Source organism: Poecile atricapillus, chromosome Z (genome assembly GCF_030490865.1).
Source record: "Poecile atricapillus isolate bPoeAtr1 chromosome Z, bPoeAtr1.hap1, whole genome shotgun sequence".
Taxonomy (NCBI): Eukaryota; Metazoa; Chordata; class Aves; order Passeriformes; family Paridae; genus Poecile; species Poecile atricapillus.
In genome coordinates, this window is record NC_081289.1 from 72,879,442 (window position 1) to 72,906,593 (window position 27,152).

At 38.1% G+C, this 27,152-nt stretch overlaps 1 protein-coding gene across 1 annotated transcript in view; it reads right to left on the minus strand.

Annotated features, from left to right (window-relative positions):
• Nucleotides 1-23,533, minus strand: part of YTHDC2 (YTH N6-methyladenosine RNA binding protein C2) — a 29,665-nt gene extending 6,132 nt beyond the window's left edge. The window contains exons 1-24 of the mRNA XM_058826340.1: nucleotides 23,362-23,533; nucleotides 22,636-22,726; nucleotides 22,080-22,273; nucleotides 20,321-20,520; nucleotides 19,546-19,712; nucleotides 17,087-17,189; nucleotides 15,380-15,536; nucleotides 12,763-12,870; nucleotides 11,055-11,203; nucleotides 10,542-10,677; nucleotides 10,072-10,198; nucleotides 8,771-8,836; nucleotides 7,809-7,987; nucleotides 7,542-7,638; nucleotides 7,378-7,465; nucleotides 7,196-7,276; nucleotides 6,197-6,279; nucleotides 5,187-5,292; nucleotides 4,930-5,049; nucleotides 4,313-4,585; nucleotides 3,675-3,801; nucleotides 3,007-3,212; nucleotides 2,090-2,285; nucleotides 908-1,017 (exon numbers count right to left, since the gene is read on the minus strand). Of these exons, the coding sequence (XP_058682323.1) occupies nucleotides 908-1,017; nucleotides 2,090-2,285; nucleotides 3,007-3,212; nucleotides 3,675-3,801; nucleotides 4,313-4,585; nucleotides 4,930-5,049; nucleotides 5,187-5,292; nucleotides 6,197-6,279; nucleotides 7,196-7,276; nucleotides 7,378-7,465; nucleotides 7,542-7,638; nucleotides 7,809-7,987; nucleotides 8,771-8,836; nucleotides 10,072-10,198; nucleotides 10,542-10,677; nucleotides 11,055-11,203; nucleotides 12,763-12,870; nucleotides 15,380-15,536; nucleotides 17,087-17,189; nucleotides 19,546-19,712; nucleotides 20,321-20,520; nucleotides 22,080-22,273; nucleotides 22,636-22,726; nucleotides 23,362-23,533 (3,336 nt within the window). The remainder of the gene's footprint in view (nucleotides 1-907; nucleotides 1,018-2,089; nucleotides 2,286-3,006; nucleotides 3,213-3,674; nucleotides 3,802-4,312; nucleotides 4,586-4,929; nucleotides 5,050-5,186; nucleotides 5,293-6,196; nucleotides 6,280-7,195; nucleotides 7,277-7,377; nucleotides 7,466-7,541; nucleotides 7,639-7,808; nucleotides 7,988-8,770; nucleotides 8,837-10,071; nucleotides 10,199-10,541; nucleotides 10,678-11,054; nucleotides 11,204-12,762; nucleotides 12,871-15,379; nucleotides 15,537-17,086; nucleotides 17,190-19,545; nucleotides 19,713-20,320; nucleotides 20,521-22,079; nucleotides 22,274-22,635; nucleotides 22,727-23,361) is intronic.
• Between the last annotated feature and the right edge of the window lie 3,619 nt (nucleotides 23,534-27,152).

The window sequence follows — 27,152 nt, forward strand, 5'->3', positions numbered from 1 at the left end:
CCACAAACTACCTCTTACCACAGCCACAGTTCCTCAATGACCTAAAGACTTCTATTTCAAAGAGGTTTTTATTTCTCCTTCCAAAATCTGACAGCAACTTTCTTTTGGCCACTCCAGCTTCAAGTGCTCCTTTTTGATCTGATTTTGGTTATCCTCTCAGAGAAAGAAAAACACAATATGCTGGTGTGACTGTTCTCTCAGCTCCTGCTCAGATTTTGGCTATCCCAGATCATGCTATGGCCTGATGGAGCACCATGCAGGCAGGACAGGAGGCCAGAAGGAGCAAAAGGGCCATTATGCTGCCACAGTCACCTGCAGCTTGCTGTCTCCTACAGACGTTATCTTTTGTCTGGCAGTCCCTTCAGAATCTGCTGACTTGTGGAAAGGGACCAAACTGCCAAGCTCAGACATACAAAACATCATACTGCAAGAAAGGTATGATACCTTTCTGGTATACCCATACCCAGAAAGTTTTTGAAGCAGATCCAGCAGCACTGGACTGCTGAGGCTTTCTTGCTCCCTCGTGTGATAGACAGTTCACCCACACCAAGATGGAGGAAGAGGGATAAGCACTCTCACTGTTGACTTAGGTGACTATTTTTTATCTTTTTGCTCATAGGTACAAGAATTGAAAGGTATGAGTGATAGGTTATGAAACCTTGTAACTTGGATGTTGAATACATGAACTCACATGACAGACAACTCTGGGCCAAAGCGGATTGAAGCCCTTTAATTCCTGACGAGCTCATGAAGTAAAGTTAAATCACAGAGTATGTAGTTTGAGAGACCCAAATGGACCATGACATTCTTAGAGAAAATTCTTGGCTACACTAATGTTACAAAAACCTTTTTACATCTTTTTACAATTCTTCTACATGAAGCAAATCCAGGGCGATTTCTTACTTACTTCAGGGTCCAGTTTGAGATGGAGCCATTCATCCAGCTTCAGTAGTGCCAGATGAGCAGTTGTTTTATCCTCCATCTCACTGTCACTGCTATCATTAGATACTCCTCCCCCTGAATTAAAGAAAAAAGGTGCATTAGCATTCCTGTATTTTTCTACTTATATACAAAAAACGGAACAGTACTGTATTACCAGCAATAAATATTTTTCCTTCTAAAATTGACTTTAAAATGTAAGCATTTGTAAAACTACCTCTTCTTTTCTGCAAATACACTGAAAAGTCCTTGCTCCAGATAGCAGCAATCAAGTAGCCAGATCTGCTGAAGGTCCTGCTACTGTACTGATGTGATCTGACTCAACTCATGTACCTTCACCAGCATTCACAAGCTACTATCCAACTTTTGCCTAAAGCAGTTTGTAAAACCACATGTGGCTCTATTTCCTAGTAAAATAGCAGATTTAAAGACCTAGTATACATATACATATGTATACATATATGTATTCATTTATACATATGGCTATTAATTAGGAATCCTTATTTTCCTAAAGTGCAATTCTATCAGCATGAACACTATTCTACAGTTAACAGTTTAAAAGCAGAACAGAAAAGCTTCAGAAATTAGTTGGACGTATTGTTTGATTCAAACTGTGGGAACTAGCAGCAGTTATTTTTGCTTCCATTCCAAGAGCACTCAATTTAAATAAAAAATTTAAAAAAGGAAATTTCCATATATTCTCTATTACTTGCGGTTAATAGTACAGCTGATTGACATTAAAAATTATCAGTAGAACATATCTTAAAAATGTGTAGAAGTAACATGACTTATTTGCCATATTGTTTCTAAATTACTCAGTTTGAATAATCTAGTTCAAAGTATCAAACAAAGTAGTCTGTAGAAAAAGAACATAGATACTACACTTCTCACTACCAGTATTATCATTAGATATTGTGGCTGCATTATTTCCTTACAAACTATACTGAATGAATGTGTAAGGAATCCCAAAACTGAGAGATTTGTTACAAACTATTTGATACAAACTGTTCCTGAATAGCTAAAGGAATTATAACATTGTTGTTTTCAAAATCAGCCAATATATGTATTAAGAGTTACTTAAAAATAAGCCTTCCTTGTCACACACCAGTGTATACCAATGGAAACATCCCAAATCCGGGCTCCAGTGTACCTCGAAAGGTTGAAGATGCCTGCAAGGCATTACTTGGCAGTCTGGCTGGTCCACAGAAGAGGGACACGGTGACAGGTGTCACAACAGAGCAGCACCTGATGTTTGCTGTCTTGTGAGCTCTTGTCATTTCATCATATATAAGCCAGTCTGTAGGTAGAGCCTGGATGGCTGCAGCCTGTCCATTTGCTGGGGCAATCTGTGCAAGAGAAGATAAGACTAGGCTATTATACCTGGTACCCATATTTAATGTAAATTTTAACATATTTCCCATTTTATCCAGAGATATTTGTGGATGCCTCAAACTGGCAGTGTTCATGGCCAGGCTGGGTGGGGCTCTCAACAACCTGGACTAGTGGAAGGTGTCCCTGCCCATGGCAGGAGGTTGGAATGAAAGAAGCTTTAAGGTCACTTCCATCCAACCATTCTGTGGCTCTATATTTTGAGAAATAAATACATGTATAATATATACACATATAAAAATATACATGCAAATAAAAATTTTGAGAGAATTCAACCAGATTCAGAAATTATCCTACCATGATAAAACAAAAGATTTTGCTTTAAAAAGAAATGTTTAAAAAAAGTTTCAGAGCAGAACTTCTTGGTTTTAAGAGTAGGGATCATTATATCTTTAGAACAATTTTATAAGTCGGGGTGCTTTTTTTGCCATTTTGACTTGTTCCATCTAGAGAAAGGGCTAATTGAAACAATGGGAAAAAAAAACAACTCCAACTTCTATCAGCTGGTTAGTGAAGTATTTAGAAAAAGTAGAAAAGTTAGAAAAATATTTTCTAAAGCTGTAGTGTTAAATGCCCATGCTGCTTTCAAAGCACTGACAACTAGAAAAAGACATTTCTAAAACATGTGATAGATTTTAGTGCTCTTTTTTGTGAACTATAAATTCAAAGTGATTTTACCTTTTTATACTGAGTTTGACCAAGAACAGAGGTAGGATGAAATCGCACTTTCTTCTCCTTTGGTTCAGTCAACACCAGGCTTTCTCTGTCTACATGCACAAGATTGGGATACATCCCAGCCACTAAAGCAGCTTTAATTACAGCCCAGTTCTCAGAGTTAGTATTAACATCTCTAATATCAGCTCCTCCTCTGGCTCTCACAAAACCTGACAAGACAAAATGGTGCCATGTCAGCTTGTGTTTGGTTCTCAAAAGGAGTTTGAAAATTAAGGTCAAATAAATTACTTATTTGTTGCATTTTTCACCACTACCAACCTTAACAACACCAAGAAGAAACCATTGCACTGAAATCCTTCCTGGTAAGAGTTTCATATTAACACAAAATACAATTCTTTCTTCAATACAAAGACATTTCCTATGGGAATATTTTACTAAAACATAAAGATCCAAAGAAATTCATCTCAACAGCGAAATGCAGTGGCATGTGGAGATGAGGGTGCTTTCAATTAGATCAGCGACACTTCCTCATCTACACCATACCCTGGCATGAATGTGTACATGAAAATGTGTTTCAAATTAAGTAGGGAAAATTACAATGGTGAACATTATTTTTGTTACAATTTCTGTATGTTTGACTTTAAAATAAGGGGTTTTTTGAAGCTTTTTACCTGAGGCTCTAAGCTGGCCAAGCAACTGTGTTCTCATTCCGACAATGATTTCCATTGTAGCTTGGGATAGGAAGTTCTTTTCACAGAAGGCTCTCTCCCAGCCATCACTGCGTGCCTTCTGCCATGCCTGAAAACATTTTTACATTTTCTTATTAATTTGATAAGCTAAAACTAGAATATGCATTTTTTTTAAAAAATTACATTTATGTCAATAAAATAAATGTAAAACCCACTCTGAAAGCAAATGTATCAAACTGGATTCTTTTTTCTGTTCAAGAATTAGATTATCTTTGCCAGCTCACTACAGTGATCATTATGTCAAGTTAAAGTTATTAATTTAATAAAGATTGTTACATTAAGATCATGATTTGAAGATCTCAGTGTAGTAGTATGTAAAGAGGCACATTGTTGGAGAATTCAGAATTTTGTAAGGTTTGAAAATATCAACAAAACATACCACAAAAAGCATTCCCTCACAAATTTATGAGTCCAATATACAGGAAAGCCACCAGGCAAAAATAAAGTCTTCTCCAAGGACTTAATCACAGTGCACCACTCTATATCCAAGTAGATTGATGCATTATTTACCTTGATTGGGTGATCTACTGTGATTAGTACTCTCTGAACTGAAATGTTACCTGGAAAGACCTGAGCAGGGCCATGTGGTCACTGAACGTCCCTGCAGCAAAACGCTTCCTGCACAGCATGGCTGCACGCTTTTGGGAGGCCAGTGTGGGCAGCACAAAAGGGTCTTGGCAGGCAAGAGCACAGGCAATGGTCAGAACAGGATCCAGGCACTTCAGGACTACAGCATACAACACCATTTTACCAAGGTGTGGCTCTACGGGTAATTCAGTGAGGTGATAACCAAGCTCAGTGAGATCTTCCCAAGCGTCCATGGCATCTATGGTCTGCTTTATAATCAAACAAACAAAGGAGAGGGGGACAGTGACAGTGAACTAAATCAATTAGCAGTGAAAGCAAAAAGAATATGAATACTGGACATTAACTAGACTTGCTCCCAAACATTAAAAAAGCAAGTCAAACTATTAACAGGGAAAAGACTTTGAAGCACTCACTTCCCTTGACACGGAAAAACATATCCTCACAGAGAAAATGAAAACAGACAATAAACAAAATTTCAAAATTTTAAGTAATAAAAAACAGCTTCAGTACAAACTGAAGTAAGATAGACTGCTACACCAAAAATTTGGAATCAAACACAATTTCCATGTAAACCTATTCCTTTTCTGACCTTAAGCATATGCACAGCATTTCTCACAGTTACAGCAGGCGGAGGATCAGGAGCTTTCATAAGAAAGTCTACAATTGGACAATTAATTGGAGCCAGAAGTTTTGTGTACAAACAAATCTCCTGGAAGTTAAAAGGCAGAACAAAAAAAGATTACCAAGATTTAGAAACAACCCCCAAACACATGATTTGCTGCAATTAATAGTATGGCTTGATGACATTACATTTTTTAAAGTTACAATTTCTAAGTGAACATGCACCTGAAGCGGCATTCTTAGAAGTTCTGGAGATTGAAATTCCAACATATTCTGAAATCGGAGCCTGCTGAAGAGACGAAAACAGACTCCAGGCTGACAGCGCCCAGCCCTTGAAAATGAAATATGGAAAGTCGTGAAAATTAGGATTTCTTTATAAAAACAAAACCAAAAGCCAACAAACAGACACAGAAACTTAGAATGGGAAAGTAGAAGCAGTTCTATGAAGAAAATGTTAAGTCACACAGAAAGTGAGAGTTTTCCTATCATGGATTATTTTTGAGAGTGTGGCGATTTTTCACTGTAATTTTAACCCAACACTGAGAAATCTGGAGAAAGAAAAACAAGGCTTATCTAAGTAAAGTGCTGTGGGTATTTTTTTTAACCTAAGACCAGTCCAAATCTCAATCATCCTTTGTTGTAAGGAATCTAAGTTGCAAACCTCATTTCTTCCTCTCACATCCCCTAAACATAAGTGATCCTTGGATTAAAAGACAGAATTAAGATTAAATAAATTGCGAGTGGATGAACAGAGACAGCAAATTCTCACATTCATGCACAAAAATCTGTAGCTTAATGCCAATATAATTGACTAAAGGGGCATTTGTTGCCACATAAACTTCTAAGCCCTCACCCACACTGTTGGGAAGAGTATGATCATGGCCTGTTAAGTCATGGATCATTTGGAGAAAGTGAAATAGGCCATCCTTTGCCAACAGAGAATGTGGGAAAACAATCCACTGGACACTGTGACTGATGGTGCTACATGGGTGAAAAAGAAAGGAGAACAAACTAATGGGGGGAAAACAACCTAGACCTTTGGGAAAACGCCTTTCCTACAACTTAGGAAATGATTCCAAGGAAATACACACTAACCCCTACTCAGAACAAGTGTTGGCCATTGTCCAGCATGACACTGGACTAGGCTAGAAACAGTTGTCTGCTTTATTCTTAACATACAGGATAGTGGATATAAAATTAAATAAAATTAAAAACCAGTATGAGGCATTTATTACCTGCCTTTTCTCTGGATAGCACTGGCTTTTGAAATCCACCCCATTTTTAGCATTGTAACACGACTCAGTGCGTCTAAAGACTTCTATAAAAACAAAGAAAGGAACATAAACTGAAGATTGAATGGGATACATGAAATTAAAGTTACCAGTTACTTAGATTACTAACAGGAGTTTTCTAAAAAGTGTGAAACAGCAATATATACAGCAGCTTATGGCACAAAGGCATCTTCTCAGTTTCAAGCAAATTTATGATGTTATCTCCTTTGCAGTATCTTTGTGCTACACAGTTTTCAAAATTAAAAGTTTTCTAGTCAATAGGTAAATGCAAGCCACTAAAAGGTATGTTAGAGCTGTGTTCTGAGATATCGCAAAGCAAGCAAAAATACATTATTATACGGAATGAAGTTTTCCTTTTTATCTCACTTGGAAATTACCAACTTATTTTCTTAGATTGTGTAAAATTACAAAAAAAAACCCCTTTCTTTTATGAGAACTTCAGAAATTTGGTGTGCGTATCGCCTATAAAATCCAATTTCATTCTGAAAGCCATACACTAGGTCTCAAATTGTCTCATTATGTTATCTCACTTTTCTTGGACAAATGATTTAGGAATAAGCACTCAACACATCAAAAAAATGCTTAAAAACTTAATGGATTATTTTTGAACTTGATACAATAGTAGGACAAAAGGAACTCCTAGTATAAGTCTCAGGAAGGAGGTGGTCTAAAGTGAGGACTTGTTTTAAACATCCAACAGAAATACTAAATTACAAAAGAAAAAGATACATCAATACATCAACCTACATTAGCTTTTACACGGTTTTTGTACAGCTAACTATTTACAGTACTTGTTTTAAAACAAACAGATGTTGAAACTTTTCATTGAGGTCTGTTGCCTGACATGCATTAGCTCTCAGCCTTCTGTAAACAAAAAAGTTCTCCCTAATTTGTGCACTTTGAGTTTTAGAATTGCACTAGGAAAATTTAAGGCAGTCATACCTCTTTCACCTTGCCTGAGTCAATGACAAACACAACATCATTGACGGTTATGCTGGTTTCTGCAATATTAGTGGAAAGAATCTGCAATGAAAAAAACCCAAAACCACCAAAACTATAGTAACTGTGAAAGCAAAATGCAAAATAGATCATTGTAGCATTTGACAAAGTCCTCTGATACTTGCAATTTTGCGGATGCCAGAAGGTGGAGTTTCAAGCACTTTCTTCTGATCCAAAGTCTGCACACTTGAATGAAGCATGAAAACTTGGTATCTAATGCAAGACAAAAAGCACAATTTAAGGATTCTTAGAAGAAGCTATGAAAATCCACAGAAACTAAAGATTTTACCTGTGAGCATTATCAGCAAATCTCTTGTCATCAAAAAGAATACGGTCCCTCAGGTTCACTATCTCATCATATCCAGGAAGAAATATTAAAATTGCACCTAAAAAAGCAAGTGGGTTTACAGAGAAAAACAGAACATTCAAATACATATCAGTGCCATATAAACTAGCATTAGGAAGGTTTTAACTTTTGGGGATTTCTGAAAAAAGAGCATGATTCATCAGAAGCTAAATCCATAACAATTCACTGGGAGTGTGGGTAGTTACCTACCTGCATCACAACTCTGAGAGATGCTGTGAAGTAAGTGCATTATCAGATCCAGATCCACTTTTTCATCATCAAAACTGTGATGATAAGCTGTCAGTAGTTCTCTGTCCTCTGCACTAAGGTCACTACCACATTTTTGGACCAGGGAACTTTCATCCAGATTTCCAAATCCAAATGAAGCACTGTAATACAAAAATACACAGACCAGAGTCAAGGTTCCCCGCTTTGGGTATGCATTCTGCCATCAGCTCAAACTTAGATCAAGACCAATATGACTACTGGTCTTGAATTCTAATTTTTAAGTGTAGCAGAAGAAAATCACCATGCTATTACTGTTCACTGATTTAAATGTTAACCCAACAATGCATGCCAGTTCATTTTTTAGTGTTAACTTTAGTTTTCTTAAACTTCATTGAAACACAACCATAAGCAAATGAAAGTATAAAGATACCTCTCATTTATGTGTTCAAGGAAAAATATTTAAAAGATACATATTCTCCAAGAATTTCCCACTAGCGGAAACTACACTAAGAGAAATTATAATAAATATAACCTTTACAAAACAGTACCTCAACTATGATAACTGTAAGTTAATAAAAAAAAAAATCATTCTTGAATGGCCTAGTGTACGTCACATCTATAAAATTTCTTTAATATGTCTATTGTGTATAATCAATACACAAATAAAAACACACCACAGATTTGTTTCCAAAGTAAGCATGTGAAAATGGTACATAGTATAGAATCAGCAAGCTGTGCAAACGCAAAGATATGATACTGAATGAAAAGTTTTTTTGTTGTTTGTTTTTGAAATATTCCTACTCTCAAAAAAAAACAAGGTACTGCTATTTAGTCCAGATTTTACAGCATGAAAAGCTAAAACTGCTTCTGATTAAAAGAACATAAACCTCAAATTTCCTTTCACCATATTATACAATTCTTTCTCCAAAGCAGTTACAGCCTACCTGTAGGATTCCAACAGATCAACAACCTCTGTCTGTCCAAATCGCCTAGCCCAGTCCACAGCCATCCTGAAAGAGTTGCACAAGTATTTTTATTAGATTTTTCATTTGAAAGATGAATATGAATAGCACATCGGGTGAGAAGACAATTGACACCAGACTTTTATATCCATTCCAGTATTCTTATCAGAATTGTTATTGCTGGATCTGCAACTTTCCATTGAAAGTGCTTGAAAATGTGTTAACAGCTATCTGATTTTTAGATAACTGCAGTTGTTTACCACAAAAGAATGTCAGAATTTTACGCAGGAGTACCTTTGAAAGTGCATAAGGAAACAAGGAGGTAAAATGGGACACAGAGGACAGAGTCTCAAGCTGTACCAAGGGAAATTTAGGTTGGACTTTAGGAAAAAGTTCTTCACAAAAAGAGTGATAAAAAATACTGGAATGGTCTGCCTGGGGAGGTGGTGGAGTCACCATCCCTGTATGTGTTTAAAAAAAGGACTGGATATGGCACTCAGTGCCATGGTTTAGTTGTATTAGGGCATTGGTTGGACTCGATGATCTTGAAGGTCTCTTCCAACCTAGTGATTCTGTGATTCTGTGAATGTGCACTCCTCACAGAGAGATCACCTGCTTGTTTGCAGTACCCTTTAAGTCATCCAAACAAGTCATACCCCAGTATTTTTCATCAAAATGTCGGAAAACATTGGGCTATTTCATGTCTTTCAGAAGCTGTCCTCGTAACAATGCAGTTCACTGTTCTACTTCTAAACTGCATTCCTTCCCAAGTTTTAAGTGTTAGTACCAATTATCAGACCGCTGGAATCCTAATTCTTATCCTACCATGCTGCAATTATTTAACCAACTTTCCTGTTTATATGAAGACATGCTTTGTAACCACAAAACTTGAGTTTTTACAGATTCACAAATATTTTTACATGCTAGAACATATTTGGAAACCTATGACAAAGGTTTTCTGATATAGGTAATGCCATGAAAGAAAATATTGCCAAACATTTTGGTCCAGTTCAGTAGATTACAGTTTTTCTGCTAACCAGTGTCTTAAATAAGACCTATCAAAAAAAAGTTTATAGCCCATAATCAAGACTCTACTTAAAAATTCAATTTAGAATTTACAGAAAACAATGTGATTAACAGGAGTTAGAAACAGATTAGGCTGTCAAAATCTATAGTTCTTACAGCAGTGTGATGAGTTAGCAAATTAATTTAGATATGATAGAATTTTCTTTCTCTCTCCTATATTGACAAATAAATATTTTTGTTTCTCTGTTTGTTTTTACCAGCCATTGGATGATTTGCAGTGGATACTTGCTCCCATACTGATCAGCTGTTCTACTTGACTCAAAAGGCCTCTCCCAGAAGAAATCATCAGAGCAGTTGCACCGGTTTCACTGTGCCTATAATCAACTGAGAAGTAAAAAAAAATAATCAGCAAACCCAGTAGTAATGTTATTTCTTCATCTAAATATAGTACAAATATTGCTTTCAAATTCCAGCCCAAAGAGGATTTGTTTCCTCACTTTATCACTGCAGTCAGTCCATGTGAATTCCACACTGATTTAGAAACACACTTCTTTCAATACTTCAAAACAATTAACTGAACAATTCATTAATTCTGCTAGCCCTATCCATTTATTCAGTAGGCATCAGAATGCAAAGGTAACATTTGAAACCAGAGATAAAAGCAGCCATAGAAATCTAAGTAAATTCGAGGTTCCTTTTTTCTTATGTAATCAAACAATAAACTTACCACTGACATTTTCAGTTAAAATAAGATGGAACACCTGAGCAAAGGAATCAGTATCTTTATGCAACCAGATGTCAGAAAGACAGCGATCCATTTCTTTTATTATCCACGGTTCAAGGCAATTCACATCTTTTTCAGTCTGAAGATAAAAAGCCATATTGAAAGATTAATCTCTTCCAAGAGTTGTCTTTATTTTCATACATTACCCACAAAGAATTTGAATCCTTAATTTTCCCAGCAGCAATCAGCAATCCAGCACTCAGGTATCAGTTAATGCACTGACTGTGTGTTACTCACACAATGGCAGTTGAGCCATTTGAACAGAGGAAAATTTGTGTACAACCACCATAACTGAAGAGCACACTTCAGCTAGAGCAATTCATCCTAAAAGAGTAATCTTTAAAATACATTAATATCCTGAGAGACTCTACAGCACTATCTTTAGAAAATGAATTTTAAATGGCTACTAGTGTAAGACAAATATAAATGTCTCTTCCAGCAAAAGGAAAAACTTACTAGTTGATTAAATACTGTGTCACCACCATCATCCAACCATTTGTACTCCTGATTTGCCCTTGGAACCGATTTTTGTCTCCGAGATGCCAGTTTGTTAGTGTTTTCTTGAGCTGAACACCACTCAGCAAGAGTGTTCTTCTGTTTCTCTCCTAGAATGCAAAGTAGTCCCCAAGAAAATTTTAAAGTCATCTTTATTATCCATTGTTTTCTGCTAAAAAAATAGTTACAGCAGGTCAAAGTTTTACATGTTCAACCTCTTTTATTTAATCTAGAATGCTACTACCAATCCAACCTGTTTAAGGTTACCTGAAGTGCACAACTGCAAACAAGGGCATTAAGAACAAGTCAAAACCCACCATTTTGGTGTTTAACCCACCCAAGCTTCCATTATTCCAAACTACTGCATTTAAAGGAGATTCCTAAGTAATTACCTTCTACACAATCTCAGCCCAGATCTTTCTTCAGAAGTGGAATGCTGAAGACAAGTGATACAGTCCCTGCATGTAACAACTTGTTTTTGTACAGGAGTGGAAGAAGCAGTAGAAAAAAACAGTGTCTTAACACTCCAGTGATCAGAGCTGAGCACTGTGATATATATCCAGTTCAGACTGTATGTTACAGCTTTGGGGTTTGCATTTTTAATTTTTTTTCTTTAAATAATCACTGGGATCATTACTTTCAGTTGCCAGGAAAATTTCTGAAGTAGTATCTACATATCAGGAAAATCAATCCACAAACACCAGAGGTTTATGTCCAAAAAGGAGACAGAAAAGTACTTTTACTTTATTTGAATAAAGGGAGAGGCCATGGGGAATTTTCCTGGGGTCTCTCAAATTTTTGGATGATGCAGCTTCCTTTTTATCCTAATTTCCCAGCTGCATGTCCCTCTCTCTTTCCCCACTGGTGGAGGTATTTGAGCTCAGACTTCCTGGAATGCCTGACACCTAAGATTCCTCACTACTGTATAACCCTCCCTCTTAATTTTTAATTCTTATGGAATTTATGTTTTTTCTCCATTCTTTCTTTCATCTTTCAATATCCAATTTCATTTATCAGCAAACCTACAGTTTGTTTGTAAAGGCAAATATCTTCTGCCCATTCATCAATCAGTGGAATCCTTCCCATTGTTTCTTTCATCTCTCAGTGCTAGTTTTATATACCAGCAGACCCACAGCTTGTTTGTAAAGAAAAACCTGACATTTCTCTCATATTTAATCAACTGAAAACCAATGATGTTTAGCTCAAGAGCGTTAACACTTATAAAAATACATCCATGCCTGAAGAACATAGTGAAAAATGTTACTAAAGGAAACAACTTGTACGTTTTATGCAAGATGTACAAAATCCTGCCTGCTTTAATAGCTGCACTTTAACTTGCACCCAAAGGTACAGAGCATCCTATGCCTCTTTAGTGTTCATGTGAGCAGAGCCCACAATTATATTTAACTCTACACATAATAATTATAAAAAATATGACAATTATCAACTGAAAGCAAAAAGAATGCAACCACTGAATCTAAATGATTTTTTTGCATAAAGTATTTCAATAATGTAAATACTGAGAGCTTAAAGATACTTGCTGTCATCTAATCACATCTCATTTAATCTCCTGACTCTGGTATTTTAAAAGGAAATAATCCTGTTAATTGTTTATTCAATCAATCAATGATTCTCATTGCCAACCCTTACAATTAACAAGTCCACCAACCTTGCTGCTTCTCTTTTTTGTACTTTACCATCTCTTTGTTTGTATACCCAGTGCTTCGTAAAATGTCCTCCAGAAACATCTCTTTAACTTCAAAAGGTCTTCCTTGGACTAAAAGTATTAAAAAAAACCATAAAAGACTAGCTATTCATTCACTTCACTTACAACATTTATTTATTTTTTTTTAATTATCTTCGCTGGAGTTTTTCTCAAAATTATACAAAACAAAACATTTCCAAAGTAAAACGCTACCTTTTTCTCATCAACCTCTTCAATTTTATCATGTTTTATAGCACAAGATGTTCTTAAGATTGACAGTTATTAACTACAGATTTTTTTAAAATGAGAAAAAGAAAACAGCCATTTTTGTTTAGGGTTACAAACAAGAACTCACCAAGTAAGCCTGCCACCTGGATTAAAAAGGTAATTAATTAACAAGCAATTAACATAGCTTTGTGCAAGGTTCCACAAGGAGACGGTGTATCTATATTGAGCTACTTTATTTTCATGAGAAGTTTGTGAGGAGATAGACTTATCTCTGTGTCCTCAAACAGTTCAGCAAAGTTGGGCTTTCTTTACTGAATGCTTCTTGAAAGGTGACACATCCCAGTGGTCTTCATATTTTAATAATTTATCCTGATTTCTTTTCGAGTATGACTCTTTTGTAGACCTTATTTGTAGACATTAAAGATTGTTTTTTGTGTGAAGAATTAAAATCTCTACATTTTGATTTCTTGTCCCCTAAGCTGACTTTAGTGTACTTGGGATTTTCCTTCAGAAAGAACAATCCACAATTCATGTACTTGTAGAAGCTTTTAGAAGCTGTCACAGAGGAAGTCTTCCAACACTGATCACAAACTCTGTGTACCACAGCAATCCACAACTACAACATGTTGGTTTCTATGGTCAGGATTTTGTCAGCCATACTGCTGAAGGAGAATCAAACCTTTTTTATTACATTAACAGACCAAGCTGCTTCTTTTAATTCTTAAATTCTCAAAAAAAAAAAAAAAAAAAAAGAAAAAACCATCTTTTCAATTGCTATTGACCAGCATAAGCACTGTGATAAACTGGAGAGATTGTCATCAGAATTTCCAACACAAATATACCAAACTAAAGGAACAGGAAGCTGCAAAAATAATAAACTGGGAAGCCACACAGCACTCACAACTGAGGCTCTCCCTTGCAAAAAAAATTCAGAACATGAAATCATGTGCAATTTCCAGATTCCTGTCTGCAACAGGTTGCAAACCTTACTTTAATAGGCAGAAATTCAAAACTGGGAACTAGAAACAAACACTTCTATCTGCAAAAAAAAATGAAAAAGAGGTTTCCTTCTCACAAACATTTGCTAAAATAAACCAGTAAGTGATCCCACACATTTCCTAGAACTGTTGATATTTTTTTAAAAAAGGCTCACATGCAGATAATCTACCTAATTGTGAAATAATGCATTTATCCTAAAAGCTACTTTTCAAAACACATTAGACCTGGACATCATTGTTGAAAGAGAGGATTGCAAGGTGCCAGAGGAGGTGGCCCATGCAGAAAACCTGCAAACCAGCGGGGTGAGAACAAAAACCCAAACCCACAAAAACCCTCCATCTCCCAGACATCTACATTTTGCCTCTACTAAAGTGTTAGAGGACCGATTGCAAGAGAATTGATATGCTGAAGGAAGTCTCACCCCTGATAAATTGCAGCTTGGGAACAGCCTTGCCCTTTATAAGGTGCTATAAAAGAGTGGGTTAGCTATTTGAGAGGCAGCTGGAGTTTGCTGGCTGTGCCGTGAAGAGGAAGGGTCAGGTGGTTGTGTGAGGGACAGAAAGGAGTTAGCTGGTTGTGCAGAAGAAGGAGAGGAGTCAGTGCTGTGTGGAGCTGCCCAAAGGAAACTCACAGAGAGAAGGATAAGCCAACAGTGTCAGTTTGCATCCGCTGCCCAGTGGTGTCAAGCACCAATGCTGACAACTGGCGCCCTGTGTGAGGACAAGCACCACTGCTAAAGATCAGTCAAATGAAATTAAAACAGCAATAATGGTAACTTCTCTTTGCATCTGAATGTAATCTAACTTGCAGGTAACTGAGTTTGAACATAAACTAAGACAAACCACATGCCTTTTCTGAATATTCACCTAGATGAATGGCTACTAATGTCAATTAAATCAAAGAATCATGTGGTTCAAGCATGAAATCCAATCTGTCTAGGCCTGTATTTCTGAATTAACAGATACAGTTATCTATGTTTTAGCCAATAACCAGTAACAACCTTTATGAGGGCTGAAGAATTAGAATCCATTGGAATGTATTAATATGCATCACATTCATACAGCTCCTAAGCCCCATATCAGCATGAAAACAGCAGTTCAATAACCTTTTCCTGCTTCTTGACTTAACAGGGGAGGGGAGCAGGACATACCTGCATTTACAGAACTCCCAGTGATTAAAACACTTCACTCTGAAGTAGGTACAGTTAAGAAACGAGAATCTGCATACACAAAGAACAAGAATTCCATGTGTGTTCCTCATGTGCCTTTACTCAGAATAGTTAGCTACAGTTCAATAAGATTTGTGAGTCTCAAGGCAAGTATACTTATATTTTAGAGTTAAAATAAATACTTACTATGTATTACTGGGCAGCTTCCAAAATACCTAATAAAGAGATTTGCATCTAGGGCAGCACTAGAAATAATTAGTTTTAAATCATTCTGCTTCTTCAGCACATCTCTCAGTTTTATTAGCAAGAAGTCACTGAATCTATCTCTCTCATGTACTTCATCCTGTAACAAAAGGAGAAAAAAAAGAAGAGATAAACATCACAGATTCAAAACCACAACTTCTGACATATAAAAATGTTTTTAAAAAATATATGTATTTTTGGTGGCACAATACAGAGGCATTAAAATATGTAAATCTAGTTTAAGTAACAGGGTTTTTTAAAAAAAAACTATCCATAACCAAAAACTGTAAGACAAAAACTTTAAAATGTTTTTATCAGAGCTGAGTGTATTGCAATGCTGAAGCTGTACCTTAACTTCAGAGGCCAAAGTGAATATCTGAAACCTCTTTAATTTTGTATTTGAAGCTGAATTTCAAGAAAATGCCACAAACCACAAATCCTACATATCTTATTTTAATAAATTCTCACTTCACCACTGATGAGCATTTAAAGAAATGTATGACACCACATAATCAGAAAAAGACAGACTGCTTAGACAAGTCATACACAAAACCTACACGTTAAAGCACAAAACTGATGAATCATCTTTGTCATTCTTCTGTTTTGTTTTGTAATATGAATGAAAGAAACAAAGACTCAAATACAAGGTTTGTAGGCTGCTATCAAGAATGCATAGATCGTTCTCATACTTCTCAAACTTTGATAAACAGGTAGGCACCTAAACTTACTATGATTTCTGTCACTTTGGCAGCTAGCTTATAGCTGCCAAATAAATTTGGCAATATCAGATTCCCAAACTCAACCAGCTTGGAAGTAAAACAAGTCCCCAGGTGGGGCAGAGATGACTGGATTCAGACCCGAGCAGGGACCTCAGCCAGTCATGTTCAATCCAGAAAGCAGACATATCACTGGTCAAGGAGCTGGGTGGTGCTGAAACCCCTACCAATGCGTTCTCTAGACCCAGGAGTTTTGAATAGACTATGTAAGTGGGTTCTGAACAACAAAATGGGCTGTTTGTCCAATGAGCATGGACTCGAGTTGTAATTTCTATCTCCAACCCATGACCAGCATGTAACAGATTTCTTTTAATGTTCAGTACTTAAATCTTGCCCTAAACATTCTAGTTCCCCTTACTTAATAAATTCCACAATCGGAATATTAAAATAATCATAAATGAACACACCTGAAGAATTTGCTAGAATTAGTCTGCACATTATCTTGAAAACACTGGGCAAACAAATTGACTGAAAACCTGGTATTGCTAAATCAAACACAAGATAACAGAAATCCTGACACTTTCACATTGAACCACTTCAATGTAAGCCTCCCTAAGGCTTTTCTGCTGGCAGGGAACTTCAGAAAAATTTACACTTCTGTCCTCCTCAACTCCGCCTGATTCCACAATTAATTATTGGCATGAAAACAAAGTAAGATATTCTTACAGGAGAAAACACAAACACATAGAAAAGTACCAAAATCCATAAAGTATGCATACTACTCTAAGGACACAAAGTTTTTAAAGTTGATTCAGATTCTACCAATTAAAAACACCTAAAATGCTCAGCAAATTTAAATAAAACAATCAAGCACCTAATTTTCCAAAGCAATACATATTGCTCCACCCCACATGAAAGACCACAGGATGCTCACCACAATAACATGGGTCACGGTGGAGAGGGTGCTGTCTCCTGCCATCAGAGTGCGAAGGAGCATGTCATTAGTGCAGAATGTTACCAGTGTCTTTGGAGAAACCCTATGGAACAGATCACAGAGACAACTCAGGGGGTTTGCACCACTGAAAGGCTGCTAACTTTCCATGGCTCAAAAATTAAAGCAGCTGCTGACCAGAAGAGGAATTACAGCTCTCTCCCCAAAAGCCTCATGCACACCACTTGTTTTTAAACTATGCCTTTTTCCAGACATTTCGTAACAATTCTTAGTGCTTGTGCCCCAAAACTTTGGATAGCGGATTAATTGAAAAAATAAGGATCAAATTTTAATAAATAAGGAAGTTAAACAACCCTGAGAACCTCTGCATGTCATTCAATTTGCTAGAAAATTCCATGTGGACAAAGAGGTTCCAGTTCCTCAGCATATCTTGGATACAGCCTTTATATTTGCCTATATGTGGAGGGATGAGCCTGGCTGGATGCCAGGTGCATACCCAAGCCACTCTATCTGTCCTCTCAATAGGCGGGGGAGAGAACACAACAGAAGACTCACAGGGTCAAGAGAAAGAGGAGAGACGTGGGTCTTTCCCATGGGTGACAGTCTTCCATGAGTCCTTCCCATAGGCTGCAGCTCTTCATGAACTACTGCAGCACAGGTCCCTTTCCACAGGGTGCAGTGCTTCAGGAACAGCCTGCTCCATTTTGGGACCCCCACAGGGTCAAAATCCTGACAGCAAACCTGCTTCTGTGTGGGCTCCCTCCACAGCGCCACAGGTTCTACCAGGACTCTGTTTCAGCACAGACTTCCCAGAGGATCACAGCCTTCAAGGATCCACCTGCTCCAGCATGGAATCCTGCACAGGGGGATCCCTGCTGCACCATGTACCTCCATGAGTTGCAGGAGCACAGCTGCCTCACCATGGGCAGCACCGCGGGCTGCTCTGGCACTTGGTGCCCCTCCTCCCCTCCTGCACCGACTTTCCCATCTGCAAAGCTGCTTCTCTCACTGCTCTCACTGCTTTCCTTGAACTGCTGCCTCTCTTGAGCAGGTTTTTCTCCCCCATTTCCCACTGTCCCAGAGACACTACCACCATCATAGATGGGCTCAGCCTTGCCCAGAGACACACCTGTCTTGCCAGCACCGGCTCTGTCAGACACAGGAAAGGCTTCTGGCATCTCCTCACAGAAGGCTCTCCCACAGCTCCCAAAGTCTTGCCTTGCAAGCCCAACACACTACAGCTGACTAAATCACAAAGTAATCAGAGCTGGTTACTCTGGTTTTTCAGGAGATCAAAATACTGAAACGTTACTATTCTATACCTGGGGCAGAGTTAGCTGTTCCAGTAGAAACAGCAATTGTCACTACTTTCTCTGGTGCTGCCATCCTAAAGGAGCTGAAAAGCTCCTTTGAGCTGTACTCTACAGCTCTTCTCTGGAAGACAGTTAAGAAAATTTTAAAAATTAGACTTCTGTGTTAGTACAATCATCTCTAAACATCTCCACTCCAGGTATTTTTTCTCCACAGCTTAAAATACTGTCATCTCCCCCTTTTAGTGTTCCTCTGGAGTAAGTGTATTGATTCTTCTCAAGCTGGATTCTCTACGCTGCTTCCAGTAATTCTTCCATTTTGATGTGACTTCACTCTTCTGCCAGCTTAGTACTCCCATACATTTGAATTCTTGTTGTGGCTTTGTTTTTCAAGCACATTCATTTTCATCAGCTATGTGTAATCTTTGTTCATTCAAGTAACACAACCGTTTGCCATCTTCTGGTCACTTATATCCCAACCATTGCCCCTTCCCTGAATGCCACTGGCTACATGGTGCAAGGATGTAAAAACCCCGCACAATTCTCTCATGCTCTGCTTTACAGACAAAGTCATCAAGTGATACTGAAATTTCTACTTTCACATCACTTCATGTTTTAGACACAAATGCTTAAGCAGAGTAAATTTAGCCCAAACTAGTCTGGTAAATAATGCACAGCTTCATCAGTCACTTTCCAATTCTGTTGTTTTCTCTTTTATGAGCCCTATCAACTCACGCTACATAACATTTGTTACAGCATGCTGGTCTTCCCACCTACCTTGAAAGCTTGCAGAACTTTTGGATCCATACAGGTTAAAAGCAGAGAGGGGAAAAAAAAAGAGAGGAAAGTGTAGCCTTGATCTGAAAATCAGACGAGGATTTACATGCACACACTCCCCAGAAGAAATCAGTAGAAAGCACTTGAAATTCTGTTCTGTAAGACAACGTACTACACGAAACTGGAAAATACAGGAAGAAAGCTGTCCTTTTCACTCTTAAGTATTCCTCACCTGCAGTAACATATCCCACCTATAATTTATGGGTTGCATCCCAAACAGGCTGCAGTTTAAACGTACACAGGATTCATGATACCAATACAAGATGAACCGACACTTAGAAATACCATTAGTACCTGCTTTCTAATCTGATCTGGTAACCAATTGTCTGGCCAATCTTCTCTCGTCTTTCTGCTGCCACTCTTTCAGCCACAGCAACAGCTGCTAAGCGTCTCGGCTGAGCACAGAACACACGACAGGGAGTTCCATTCTTGGAGCAATCATCAAGAATAAACTGAGGGATCTGTAAAGAAGTAGTTCAAATTTACTTTTTGAGAAAGTCACAGCTTTCTTAGCACAAGGAAACAATCTAACTGCATCTCAGTATTACACATTGCAAAAGACTTTTCATTAGGATGATCACTGCAAACATACCTAAATTGGCAGAAAACAAATTTTTAAGTGTAACCTGTTTAGGATTTTTTTTAAAGAAAAAACTTGCAGTGTCCGTCTCCTGCTTCAGAGAAATCTATAAAAAAAAAGAAGCCCTGTAAATAATCTCTGATTTCAACTCAAAAATATATTACTCTGGGTACTATGAACAGAACTAGCCTTAGAAGAAAAAGGGCTATACAAACATCACAGCTACTTTCCCTTCAATATTTTGCATTATTTTAATGAAAAAACTGTACCTATCAAAAAATTGTGAAGAACCATTCATGCTTGTAGTACGTAGCTGCTTGTTTAGTGTTTCAAAAGCAAGAAAGTGAATTGGAACACAAGATTTTCAATCATACAGGAAAAGAAAAACTTTAAAATAGCATAAAAATATCTCTTATCACAAATGTTACACAATCGGCATTAGTTTAGTATAAATACTGTTATCTTTTTAATTTAATTGAAGAAACATACTTGAGTAGTTTTTCCTGATCCAGTCTCTCCTATAATCAAAACAATTTTATTGTCCTTTATTATTTGGACAATTTCTTCCTGTTTTTCAAGAACTGGTAGTGATTGCCTGAAGGAATCAAACTCTGATTCCCCTCTTTTCACTGGGACCTGGGGAATACCGTCATTAAGTCGACCACTTGTCTTGTTCACCTCTTTGTTTTCTGTGAAGAGAAGTTAGAAGTTTATCTATTCAGGTACAGAAGAAGGTCGCTAGAACAATGCTCAAAAACTGTACTTCAAAATTAACATTGCTGACTTTCTATGCATCCCTGTGGGTAAGGAGACAAACCCATCACACATTTAGAATTCATATTTATAGCAACACATCCTCCTGCAGTGCTTGAAATAGATATTTTTCGAAACAGTTATTACTTCCACAGTAATTTTGAACAAAACCAGAATCTTCCAGAGCATTGTTCCAAGTCAAAAAAACCTACAAAGAGCCAAAGGAGAAAGAGAAACTAAACCAGAGAAAAACAGCCTGATGTATTTTGGTGGCCTTTGTATCTGGGCCCACATTTCACATCTTCAGCTTCCCCCAGAAATACACACTTACAGAGTTAAACTTTTGAGGTATTCTATGCATTTGCCTGAAATCATACTAATGCAAACATGCTGTATCAGAAGTCCTCAACCCCACACAGCGATATGACGTGTTAGTGCATAAGTAGCCAAAAAATGTGCACATCTTCTGAGGGAGCTACTTCAAATCCAGTATTGCAAGTGCTACTCTGTAGTTTCTTGAAAATTATTCTCCAAAACAAAAAGCTTGCTGTAAACTCAGTTTGATGTATTTAATGTGATTAACAGATTCAAATACTAAATTACAGGTTCTTTTGTACCAAGACAAACACAGACTAAGAGTTCAGAACTAAAAATATGGTCTTGAGAAGCAGAGAAAGACCATTATTAGACTGTCCATTACCTTATCCCTTACATTCCTAAGACATTGTGTTTCAGTACTTTTGTTATAGCTTCCCTTGTTCATTAAACAACTGAAACAACTGAAAAAAACAGCAAAGGAAGCACTTAAAGAACAGACACCATGTATCAGAAATATGCAATTAAACAAGGCATATTGGTCCAAGTGTTTTCTATTCACTACACGCACCTCTGCACACAGAAACACAGCCTAACTCTTCCACTTGTAGCTGCTAAAGCAATAATCTACATGAGAGCATAGCTTTTAAAAATATCCCCAACATTTTATCTTAAGTCTGTCTTTCAGTGAATTATTTTATATTCTAGAAATTAAGAAGTCTGGACAGTAGTGTCTTAGGGACCAAACCTATTTTGTAGAGATGAAGAAACAAAAACTAAACTTCTTGATTTTTCAAGGACACGAATTTCAATAAGCAGAACAGCCAACCTCATTTCTCATAACGGTATTCTCATGGCATAATGGTAACACCCTGACTCTTCAATCCCATATCACCACACTTGTATAAAGTCATATTTCACCAATGTGCCTCCGAAACTATTTGGCTGGAAGTAGCTCAAAGATTCTAAATTAACTGAGCACTGCAATGTGGATTATATGACTGCCCAAGTTCCTCACAACACCTTATTTAAAGTAAGGAAAATTCATGTGTTTGTTTAGAAGTGTGTTAGGACACAAAGGGACAGAACAGAAGGGGGGTTACTTTGTCCATGGGTTGCAGCTGTTTTTTTCAAGTGGTGTTAATGGACAAGTCCAAATCAGAAGACACACCAAACATACCAGATTCAACAGCACAGGCATTTCCTCGCTCTGTCCTTGGCAGGAGTTCTGTGCGTTCCTTATTTGTGACAGGAAAACTCTGAATTAGACTCCGAATGGCATGTTTTGTACGGAGAGCCAAGTCACAAGTCATGACTGCATGTGTCTCTGATACATCCTTCTTCCTTACAGTCAGGTATCGATTGGCTCCTTTTCTGTGATGGGGGAAAAGACAATATATTTTAGAAATAAATAACCTACTCTAGGTTAACTTTTATCTGCCAAGGTATGAGGTCCTATGCAAAACCTTTGAAAAAAAACAGAGATCATGGTGAGTTTTTTTAATGGACCCATCAAATAAAAATGAGCTGTTCCAAAAGGCATGTCACAAGTTTTTCCAAGCATGCATACAGCAATGAACAAAGATACTTATTTCTTTGTCTACTTTTACACTTTTTTCTCTAATACTATTCCTTGCAAATCAGTAGGGTATATGTTGAAAACATAATCAGATTATCAGTAGTTATGAAATATCATTCATCTGCACCAAAAACCCAAAAATTGTACCCCAACTCACCCTTTGCTTTTAGATACCAGTCCAAGAGACTGACAGAGCCGGTGCACAAATGCTCTTTCAGTACTAGTGAAACTAGAAGGAAATTCCATCTCTAGAATGATAAATAATAATAAAAAAACCAGTAACAATCCAACAAGCAGTAATCTTTACATATTATCTCGATGTTACAGAATCACAGAATTGTTAGGATTGGGAGATCACCCAATGCAAACCCCCTGCCAAGGCAGAGTCACCTGGAGCAGGTGCCATAGGAACACATGCAGGTGGGTTTGGGATGTCCCAAGAGGGGGAAACTCCATATTCTCCCTGGGAAGCAGTTCCAGTGCTCTGCCACCCTCAATGGAAAGAAGTTCTCCTTCATGTTGAGTTGGAACTTCTTGTGTTTTAATTTGTGGCCATTGCTTCTTGTCCTGTCACCGAAAAGTCTGCACCATCCTCCTGGGACTCATCTTGGCCATATTTATATAAATTAATGAGATCCCCTCACAGCCGTCTCTAGGCTAAACAGGTCCAGCTCCCACACCTCTCCTGGTAAGAGATGCTCCAGACCCTCCCCTCCAGATCCCCTCCAGTAGCTCCCTGTCTCTGTGCTGAGGAGCCCAGAATTGGACACAGCACCTCAGCTAGGGCCGGGCAGAGGGGCAAGAACCTCTCTCTCCCTGACCCGCTGCCAGCTCCCTCCCAACACCTGCACACTCCCTCCCCGGGCCAGGCTGTGTCGCGCACCCGCGTCGTCCCCGAGCCGGAACCGCTCCAGGGCGAGCTGCACCGCCACTTCCACCTCCTCGTCCACGGTGATATCCCGGAGGGCCTCAGCCCGGGCGCGCACCGCGGCGGCAGCCGAGCCCGCCGCGGACCCACTGGGCTGTCGCCGCGGGACACGCCTGTGTCGCGACATGGCCCCGACACGGCTGCGACACGGCCCCGACACGGCTCCACCACGCGCCGGGGGCCGTGACTCCTCGGCCCGGGGGGCGACGCTAGGGGCGGGGCGGGGTCTGCGTGGGGTCACCCACAGCCGGAATCGTCCCCGAACGGGAGGAAATTGGCTCTTTTCCCCCGTTAGGGTGTGGAAGCCTGCCTGTGTCCCGCGTTATGTGTGTGGCTGTGGCCAAAAAGTGTCAATGGTACCATGTCTGGTCATAAATTACGTGTTTTAATTGAATGGCATTAAACGTAAGTGTGGTGAAGGTCATCTCGGCCCTCAACCTCCTCACTCTGTAAAGTGCTACTTGCCCTTGATTTTGACTCTAGGATGAGGACATGAGATAGAAACTAAACCCAAACCTCTTGGGCATGACACAGGGCTTGGTATTGAAGGCTGCTGCTTTGGAAACATCATTAAGTCAGAAGGGGAGTACTTGAAAGAAAAACTACTCCTCAGTTGTGAACTGAGGAATTAAATAAACAGAAAATAAACACTCACTGTCTGATGTAACTGGCTGAAAAACAGTTCTTAAGACAGCTGTACCAAAGCTGTGTACGAGGCTCACTTCAACATAATTCTGCACTGATAGGTCACACTGGAGCTGAACGATTGATCTATTCTAAGATCACTTTTAAATTTTTTTCAATTTTTCAGTTCAGGTATCTGCCTATGTATCTTCAACCAAGGTACGTAATGCTAGTTCTTCATAGCTGTTTCTGTGACATTCAGTACTGCCACCTTAAAGCACATTACAGTTCTTACGGAAAATTAAACATGACATGCTGAATAAGATGAGGATTCCTCCTATCATCCTTGGGATAAACAGTAAAAAGGAGAGCGCATAACCCATTTGAAAGTCACATCAGAAATCTTTATTTATGAACCCAAATCTCTTAACAGTTTCTGCCTTTTAACAGCATCATCTTGCCTTCCTGCAGAAAAAAACCCTATGATTCTGAAAAATTATAACTCAGGCCCAGTTCTGCTCTCAGTTTGCAATTGTGTAAATACAGCAGCACGCAGAGCTGCCTATCTGTTGCATTAAGTCTCATCTGTATAGCTAAGAGTGGGGTGAAGCCTGAGTGCATCCTGCATAACAAATTCCTTAATACATGCCTTTCTTCTTTGACTGCTCTTTTGGCTCTCTGATGCTCTTAGAAGGGTAAAAAAATAGGAGAGTGTAGTCACCCCTGCACTGCTAAAGACAGAATTGCAGTCTGCACTCCTCATATGAAAACACATGAGCAAAGACAGAATTGTGCTTACCCAAGCTCTTAGACATGGAGATTTTATTATTTATATGTATTATCTTAATAAAAATTAGTAGCTGTGAATTTTCATATTAAAATTAACAACCTGTAAATCTTAACAAATTCCATTTTCATTATTGGCCTTGGAAGTACCTTCTGGCTAATGTTTACTCAAAACAAATAACCCCTGGAGTAAGAAGTACTTCCTTCTATTAATGTATGTCCAAATGGCCATGTATTTTTTTTTTTAAGAATAATTAAGAGGCAGCACAGTTTTATGCAAAAATTCATCTGCATGTTTAAATACAATTAGGTATTCTTATTTTACTCTTCCTAGAGGCACTTTAACTGAGCTCATTTCAGTTTGCTGAATGTTTTCTCTCTCATAAACACTCTAATGTTCCACAAAATATGCCAGTTCTAAGACAAAAAGAACTGCAATGGAAATTGGTCAAACAGTACAGTCTCTTATGCACTGTTAGATTGTGTCAGATTTGATGGTAAAATAGTCTTTCTGGTTTTTGTTTAAAAAAAAAAGGAATTACAGTATGTAGGGATTTTTTAAGAATCATAGTAAATCTGTAACCAGACGCCTGTGATTATTAATGATCCCAGCAAGTAAATTATGTATCTACACACATTTAGGGAAGTAAGACTAATGTTAAATTTTATCGAGAGATATTTGTTTAATAAATTATCTGCAGTGAAAATGGGCTTCGCTTACTTTACTGCACACTGCTGTATACAGTGATAGTTCCCCAGACCTTTGGCTGCTGGTGTGGGCTCTATCTGGATTATTGCCTTCACCCCATTTCTGTAGCCACTGCTGTCATCTACTGACACATAATTTCTTATTTATCAGTCTTTTCTACTTCCCTTACTCATTTCAATCTTTATTTATTTTTGAGACATCAAGGAAAAGCCTTTTGATCAGTTCTGTCCTTGTAAAACAACTTCACTTGATCTGTTGAACTTCTGTGGGAAAACTGCAACCCTTCAGTGGAGCTTAAGGCATCCATAGAGTTCAGCACTGAACCCAGAGTGAAGGCTGGGAAGAGCATTGTTGCAGTAGTGTCACAGTGCAGCTGGTCTAGACTGGACAAAGTGAATCTAGACATAACACAAAACTAGTTTGGCTAGCCTAATTCATGTCTGAACCACTGCACACCACAGGCCAGGATGCTGGGCAGGGAGAGAAGTATCAGCCAATGGCTGTCTGGCCCGGGAAATTTGAATTGAGTATTTAAGTGAGTTCTGAATAATAAATGAGGCTGTTCGTCTCATAGGCACCTGAAGCATGAGTCGTGGATCTTTCTCTCCCCACCTACAACCATCATGTTACAGAGCATGATTCCCAACAGGGTCAGATACGCCCCAGTTCTTCCCACAGCTCTCTCCACTACTCCTCACTCCTAAATTGAGAAACTCCAGTTTTCAGGGTGAGCAAATTACAGAGGACAGGAGGGACAGTGGAATGAGCCTGTGCTAACAGATCTTCCTGTGTCATGTCATAAAGGCAGCATGAAAAGCGAAGGAATTCCATGTCTTGTGAGCTTAGGAGTAGACTGAAGGCAGAAGGATTACATATTTGTGATACATGTGCTTGTGTCTTTGCTAAAACTGGAACTGAGTTGAACTGATCTGCTCCCTATGGAGATTTATTCATCTAGAATGTAATTTCCTGTTAAAATACTGTTTCACTGAAATATTTAGACTAAAATAATATGTATGTTGCAGAAATTTTCTGGAGCACAGAACACATTTAACTATCACTGTTATCAGTAGCGTGCAGAAAAAAGTTATTGAGGTTACCTCATAGTAACTGTCAACAAAAAGACTATCTTTAAATGTGACCTCACTTTTTTTGACCAAAGTAATATTTTGTTAACAGAGATACAGCTTCAAATAACATACTTTGATAAAAAATATTGGAAATATTGAGTATCTTTGTTTACATATATATACAAGAACTGAGGAAATTAACTTCTGATTTTCTGTATCCAAATTGTGAATCTTTATATAAGATCCAGGAGTAGGAACTTGGTTGAGTAGGAGAGCAGTTTAGGATATTTTTGGAAAAAGGGGCAAACCTGTTCTCATTTCTATTTATCATCATCATAAAAAAGTACACTTTTTAGAACAGTGTTACAAGGTGATTGAGCATTTATAAAAGTGAAGAATGAGTAGGAAGCTTCTCAAAAGAGGGATTAATATTGTATCTAAAAATTAATATTCTATCTTAAATATTTTCAATCCTAGATAAAATTAACTTCTGATTTTCTGTATCCAAATTGTGAATCTTTATATAAGATCCAGGAGTAGGAACTTGGTTGAGTAGG